The sequence below is a fragment of the Pediculus humanus genome, genomic scaffold (assembly GCF_000006295.1).
Source record: "Pediculus humanus corporis 1103172107803 genomic scaffold, whole genome shotgun sequence".
NCBI classification, from domain to species: domain Eukaryota; kingdom Metazoa; phylum Arthropoda; class Insecta; order Psocodea; family Pediculidae; genus Pediculus; species Pediculus humanus.
Genome location: NW_002987394.1, coordinates 347,073 through 354,946, shown reverse-complemented (window position 1 = coordinate 354,946; position 7,874 = coordinate 347,073). Strand labels below are relative to the sequence as shown.

The window sequence follows — 7,874 nt, the reverse complement described above, 5'->3', positions numbered from 1 at the left end:
CTTTTTTTTTTTATTTTTTTTAAATGACGTCATTTTCTTCTTATTTTTCAACGTCTTCTGCTTTCTGTTAATTTTTTTTTCTCTCTCTCTCGATTTCGAAAAAAAAAAAAAAAAAAAAAATTTGTTTCTCCAACGAGAAGTGATATTTTTTCTATTTTTCTGTAGGAAAAACAAAAAATCGTTTGGAATTTTTCGTTAATGATAATTAAAGAATTTTCCCATGATTTTTCTTTTGATACATTCGGGAGTTTTCTTTTGCATTAGTATAAATTTTCTATTTTAAATCGAATACTTAATAGTTTAAAATATTCGGGAAAACGATAGGAAAACTCATTCATTTTTTATTTATTTATTATATATTTAATAAATGACGAATTAAAATTTTTTTTGCGGTAAAATAAAACGTTTTTTCGTTTTGATCAGCGATCTATCGTTATTATCATTATTATCATTATTATTATTATTGCTGTCGTAGGTGTTTTTTTTTTTTTAATTCGATGAATATGTTTATTTACCGGTTGGGTACGACACAAGGCTAACTTTTTTTTTTTTTTTTTTCTAACAAAAATTAATTAACAAAAGCTGTTTAAATTTTAAATTGTTTTGTTAATTTGCATTAACAAATTCTTCTTCTTCTTTTTAAACAAAAGTTTTTTAGAAAATTTACAAAAAAAAAAAATCTTTAATTTGATTTTTCGACAAAATTGTTTGTTGAAAAGTTTAAGAAGACATCAAAAAAAGAAATTCATTGTTTTTTTTTTTTTGGGGGGGGGGAATTTTTTTTCGAAAAATATTATAAAACAACTGGGAATAAAATGGGACGGTTTTTAATGGGTTTTTAAAAAACATTTTAAACTTTTCATCGGATCCGTGTAAAATCATTAATTTTTTTTTTTTTTCAAATAAGGTGCAGATTTTGTTAGAATTTAAACGTAGAAAAAGAAGAAGAAGAAACAGAAAAAAAAAAAAAAAAAAAAAAAAAAAAAGGTCTCCCAGCCGTAAGTTTATTCATCCCTTCATTTCGATCACCTAAGACACGCGCGCGTCTATGTGGGAGGGAGGATAACATCTGGCCTCCCCACAAGGGCCTCGGCACGCGCCGACACATGGTGGGCCCCATTCAGAGTCCTCTTTTTTCTTTTTTTTTTTTTTTTGCCCCATCTTATATAGAAAAAAAAAAAAAAAATTTTTTTTCTTTCTTCTGTCTTTGACTTCGCACTTTGGCTAATGACTTCTTTACTCACTTGGTAAAACATCGTTCAGGTTATCATTGATTCGTCTCTTCCCAATGTTTCTTCTTCTTTTTTTCTGAAGGAAATGAAATAATAATAATAATAATAATTTATTTATTTAAAACTCGGTTTATCTCGAAGGGGTTGTTGCGTACAAAAGTTATCATTTAAATAATTTTTTTTGTTAAGATTTCTTAAAATGGCGGTTAAATTTTAAAAGGAAAAGAAATTTGAATGATGGATTCTGACGTGCGAAATACATTAATAAACGTTAATTAGTTATGAGAATGAAAAAATATGAGAATATAAGAATTTTTTTTTTTCTTCATATAATTACGCGAGTTGTGTTATTTCAAAGGGGAAAAGTAAAAAAAAAAAAAAATTCATTCCTGTCGTTAGCTTTTATTATTATTATTATCCAGGCCATTTTAACTTCCGCCACACGGCTCCAGCTGCTCTTTCATCTTTTAATAATTTTTCAATGGCCAAACAACATCAACATAACAATTTTTTTTTAACGAAAGATTCTTTTTGTAAATCATTTGTTTTCTTTTTCATAATTTATTATTATTATTATTACTATTATTATCAAATGCTTCATCGATTGAAATGAAATGATTTTAGTGAGTATAGAATGAATGAATGAATGAATGAATAATGAAAATGTGGTTTTTCTTTTTTTTTTTTTTTTTCATTCGAATGGTAAAACTGGGAAAAGCTCGCAAAGACGTGTAGGCAAAAACCGACACCGAATTAGGCCTATTTTTTTTTTAAAATGGACGATTTTTCGCGGACAAACTCGCTTGGCAAAAAACATGGCCAAAATCCAAAAAAATTTGAAGAAGAAAATTTTTTTTTCTTTTTCTTTTTTTTTCAAGGTGCTTTTCGGAATTTGTGTTGAAGTGCGTCTTCTGTCTATGCGTACGTACGCACTTTAAAACTTTTTTTTTTTTTTTTTGGTTTTTATCGGTTTCGACGTTCAAAGGAGTGAACTATGAATATAATAATAATAATAATAATAATAATGGTTCTTTTAAAGGATGTTTTATAGTAGAGAAAATTTTTCGGTCAAACTTACTCAAGCTTTTACCGCAGCCATTTAAAATCGTGAAAATTTTTTTTCACAATATAAGTTATAAAAGCGATCAAATTTATTCGAATTTTAATTTTTCTTTTTTAATTTTTTTTCCTTTTAAAAAAAGTAATTAAATTTTACAATTTTGGACATGAAAATATTCGGTTTTCCTTTTTTTTTTTTTTATATTTCAAAGAAAAATTTTCAATTGTAATAATAATAATATTGCGATATTTGTTCGATTCTTAAAATTCGTTATTAATTGCTATAATAATAAAATTTTTTGCGTATTGCCGCATTATTAGGCGCCATATTGAAATAAACACGCTTTAAAAAAATCGAGGAAAAGGCAGAAAAAGAAAGAGAGAGAGAGAGAGAAGGAGAGAGAGAGAAAAAAATTTTTCTTTCCATTATTTCAAAAAATTTGTGTTTGTTGTTGTCGCGCCATTATCTATCTTCCGAGATGTTTTTGTAGTTTAAATTTTTTTTTTTTTTTTTTCAAACGGTTTTACAGTAGAAAAATGTTTTTTTTTTTTTTTTTTTTTTTTTTCATTTATTTATAAGCGTGGGCCGATTATGCATTGGACTAAATCCAAGAGGTAAAATCCTGTTCGTGATTCTGCTGTTGCCCTCAAGATTTCAGAAACAGAGAATTTCAATTTCAATTTTTTTTTTTTTTTTTAAATTTTTTTTACGTTTTCCAGTTTATTTTATTTTATTTTTTGCGTAAAATAATATATTTACGAATGGAAGATTTTTTTTTTTTTAAATAAAATTATTTAAAAAATTGTACTCGTAAACGCGGCCATATTGGCGACAAAATTTCTCAGCAATATAATAATTATTCGTGAATAATTTAGCGAAAAAAAAAATGGCGGATGTCGGGAATCATTGATGGGGATTTGAATTTTTTGTTGAATGAAACCCAAAAAGATTTTTTTAAGTTGGTGTTTCTGATGCATTTATTATTTTTTTTACGTACACAGAAATTTAAATTTACGTATGAAAAAAAAAACTTTTTTTCATATATAAAATTTGAATTTTAGGGTTTTATCCACCATCATCATCATCATCATCGCCGCCGACATCGTCGTCGTCGTCATCAAAAATTTGTTTTTTTTTTTTTTTCTTTCGGCAAATAACAGCGTTTAAAGAAATGTTTAGTAGTGCGGGGGGAGAAACTCGTGCCAAAAAGCAATCAAAAACTAAAAATCTGGGCACCTGGCTCGAGTCCAGAAAAGAAACGAAAAACTTTTTTGAGGGGTTTACATTTCATTTATGCTGGGGCCTTCAAATGGATGAAACTCTATGTCTTTAATACGGGGGAAAAGGATTTTTTTAAAAAAAAATGTTAAACGCTGCTTCCACGATTTTTTTTTTTTTTTTTTCCGTTCCGGAAACTAATTATTCTGGGCTCACGTTGTTGTTGTTGTAATAATGGTGGCTGCTAACTCGTTTAGTTTCGAATCGAAATTCGATTGAAAATTAATTTTTTTTTCTATTTTTCTATTTTTTATTTTTTTTATTGCTGTTGTTTGTTGTTTAACGGATAATTCGAAATAGATGAAAACGAGGTTGTAAGAAAAGGGTAAGGAAAATTTTGAAGGATTCTTTTTTTTGTTTTTTTTTTAAAACTTTTATTCGTTATTATTTGAAAGAAGGTACGAATGTATTTCATAATTTATATAATCTTAAACCTTTTTTTTTCTTTTTCGAATGGAATGAAAAATAAAATGATTTCAGGTATTTTTTTCAAACCACGGTCGACTCGTACAAACATTTTCAGATAAGAGCGTGGAAATTTGTTGGGTGGAGTTTAAATTTGAGATTTTTCCCTTTTGTCAATTTTCTTCATCAGGTTGAAAGCGGTCTGAAAAACTTTTCTTTTTTTCAAGGAGGAAAAAAGGGGGGGTGCGAAACTAAAAATGGAAGTTTAACGATGGCAATGACATTGTTTTTCTCTCATTTTTTTTTTTTTTCATTTCTCTTAATTTTATATAAAGTTTAACGAAATTTGATTTTATTTTTTGGCGCGGTTTTTTTTTTTTTTTTTGAAAATTCCGTTACGAATAATTTTTTTTTAATAATAAACGTGAAGTAATCGAATTTTATTTATTTAATTGATTTTAAAGGAAGGAAAGAAAGAAAGAAAGAAAGGGAAATCAGGGTGGTAGTGATAGCGATAGTAATGGGGTAGAGAGGGCAGGGTGAGATGTGTGTAAAGGTTTAGGGGGTGATAAAATGAAAAGCTTTTTTTTTTTTGTAAAAGAGAAAAAGGAAAAAAGGAAACCAAGGAAGTGAATGAGTGGTTTCACCTTCATAATTTGATGAAATATTGATCCGAATCGTACTTAGTTCGAGCGTGTGCTTACGATTTTCCCTGTTCAGTGAATTTTCTAAGTAAATATAATTACCTGAATAAATGAGCAAAATCCTCATTTGATTATCCGCCATCACTTTTAAAAGGGAGGAAATCATTGGTGTCGAAAGGGAAAAACCGGGAGACAAAAAAATTGTAAACAAATTTTTTTTTTATCCTTGAAGACAAAGCTTTAGAAACGTTTAGACCGTTTAAAAGGAGGGTAAGTTAGGTCAGGTTAACCGTGAAAACTCGGTCACCCCCCCCCTCTCCCTCCTCCTTTCCTTTCCTTTCCTTTATTACTATTGATTACATTTCACAAGGATTTTCTAAGATAATCAACCTTACCAACTCTCGTTTTAATTTAGCAAAAAACGTCTTTTATACTTTGATTTGAAATGAGTTTTTCTTTTCCTGCCCCTTTTGTGTCATTCTGGCGAGTTTAAAAAGAAAAAAAAAAAGCAATAATGAAAAACAAGTTTGTTTGTTGTTTGTCGTTTGTTTGGTGAATGAGGAAAATTTAAAAATTAAAAACTTTAATATTTTTTTTTTTTTTTGTCCACTCAATAATTTATATTTACTGTTTTAAATTATTATTATTTCGAAACGTACTGATTAGCTTATGTTGTCGTATCGATTGTTTAATGTCCTTTTTGCCTTATGAGATAAGTATAAAAAAATAAATAAATATAATGATAATAATTTGATAATAATTTCGTTTTCGAAAAGGAAAAGTCGCAGAAATCAAAAATTTTGTTTTTTTTTTTTCTCTCTCTCTCTCTCTCTCTCTCTCTCTCTCTCTCTCCTTGATACGAAATTTATTTATTGAAATTTTTTTTTTTTAATTTTTTTATTCACGTTTATGGTAAATTATGAAATAATAAAAATGCAAATTAGTAAAACTTAATAATAATAATAAAAAAAAAAAAAAACCGTTATTTATTATTTTTTATTGTTATTGTACACATTACAGCATTGCTGTATTTTTTTTTTTTTTTTTGTTTAATTTTATTAAGAAATTGCCGTTGGTTCTTTTGGTTAAACTTTAAATTTCTAATTCTATTGTAAGCATTTTTTTTTTTAAAAGAAAATTTAGCAAATTCAAAAAATTTTCTTTTCTTTTATATTTTTTGTGCCGGAAATACCGCGGTAGGGCAAATCGTATAAGCGTTATCACAGGCGGGTGGTTGTCATAACAGCAGCGTGGCCAGCCGTGTGATGACGTCAGTTAATATTTTTTAAGGAGAGAAGAACCTTTTTTGTCACTCTCGAAAAAGTAGCCTTTTTAAATTTTTAAATATATTATTTTTCCCGAAAGGACACTTACATTATTTTATTTTATTTTCTTTTGTTTATTGCATGTCTCAAGTTTAAAATTTAAAAACGATTAAAGGTTTTCGACAAGGTTTTTTTTTTTTTTATATGTCGCGGGGGGGGGGGAAGAGAGAAAAGCGTGTTCGAATGAAATTATTAATGCGGGGTCAAATATTTTTTTTTTTCGAAAAATGTTTTTTGATCATTGAAAGTTTTTATTTTATTTTCTTTCAAATGATTTTGTGTAAAATCTTTTTTTAAATTCTGTGTGTTTTTTTTTTTTTTTTTTTTTGTTTTTACCCTGCGATGTTATTCAATCATGTTTAACGCGTTTATTTGATGTAAAACATTAATTTTATTAAAAGGCTTTTGAAAAGGTTTGAGCATCACACACGACTAAACCAAAGGGTTATAAGGTTTCCATGTGAGAGATCACAAACTCATTTTGCAAAATCATTTACGGATATACGATTTTACAAGCCTTGATATTTTTGTCGATGAAACTATCTCGGAAAAATTTACTCAGATGGCAAATAATTTTGTAATTGCTCGGAATTGTATACGAGACCGCCGACCCCCCATCCCCCTCCCCCAATCCCAATGTCTTCAAATTTTGGTTTTTGTTCGTTTTGATAATGTATTTTTATAGGAAAATACCTGGTCTGAAAAAAAGATGTTTTAAAGACCTTGAATGACCTTTAAGATAGGTCGCGCTTATGTCCTCATCACTTACTGTCGCGAACCGAAAAATTCCGAGGGGAGGGAAAAAGAATTGCCGTTGCCAAATGGAACGATCGAGAAGGTGACTGTCCAATTTTTCAAAAACCTTCGAACCAGTATTTTTTTTTTTCTTTTTTTCAAAAAATTTAATAATTCTGATATTTAAATTTCTATGATGGAATGTTTCAAATGTTTCATCAATTTAATGATACTTCTCTTTACAAGTTCATTAACTGTTTATTTTATAGTAAAATGTGTATTAGAATCCCTAAGTTTTTGTTTTTTTTCCTCGATTACTTAGCAAGTAATAATAATAACACGTGCGTTTTAAATGATGTTTTGCAGGGGGAAGGTGGATGAAATAGAAATTTTTTCTTTGAGAGATTCAGTAACGTCGCCAAGATTGCCACCCACGCCAATAACTCCACCATGGGACGCAAGAAAATACAAATATCGCGCATCACGGATGAGCGCAATCGGCAGGTGAGTCATACCATTAGTTTGGTCAAGTTTCATTGCCAACTCAAATCAACTCTGACACACGCTAGAAGCAATCTTGGCAAACTTTTATTGTAATACATACAGCTTAAAACATCATTTACAGGCAGCTGCTTATTATTTTATTCTTACTTATACTTTACTATACTAAATTATTATACTGAAGCAATGGAATGAGAATTCATTGCACGTATTGATTTCTTGACAGGAACCTATATGAGGCCTTATATTAATAATTACTCGTACGCTACTAATATTTTATATTTTTTATTTTTTTTTAGGTGACTTTTAACAAAAGAAAATTTGGTGTCATGAAAAAAGCTTATGAATTAAGCGTCCTATGCGATTGTGAAATCGCTCTTATCATATTTAGTTCGTCCAATAAATTATATCAGTATGCTAGTACAGATATGGATAAAGTCTTATTAAAATATACAGAATATAATGAGCCACACGAATCATTAACAAATAAAAATATTATAGAAGTAAGAAGTTTTTTATTATTATTAGTTTTTAAAATTTCTAAATTAAAATCGAAAGATTTTATTTAAAAAATTATATTCATTTGTTTACAGGCCCTTAATAAAAAAGAACATAAAAATGGAGCTTGTGGAAGTCCTGAAAGCGGAGATAATGACTCTGAATATCAGTTGACACCCAGAACTGAAGCTAAGTA

General features: G+C 28.4%; 1 protein-coding gene across 1 annotated transcript in view; it reads left to right on the top strand.

The window, feature by feature from the left end:
- Positions 1-6,952: 6,952 nt before the first annotated feature.
- The window catches only part of Phum_PHUM371640 (myocyte-specific enhancer factor 2A, putative), a gene marked incomplete at both ends in the record, with an annotated part of 2,625 nt that continues 1,703 nt past the window's right edge, over positions 6,953-7,874 (top strand). Inside the window, 4 exons of the mRNA XM_002428201.1 lie at positions 6,953-6,972; positions 7,090-7,183; positions 7,480-7,683; positions 7,774-7,874. Coding sequence (XP_002428246.1) covers positions 6,953-6,972; positions 7,090-7,183; positions 7,480-7,683; positions 7,774-7,874 — 419 coding nt within the window. The remainder of the gene's footprint in view (positions 6,973-7,089; positions 7,184-7,479; positions 7,684-7,773) is intronic.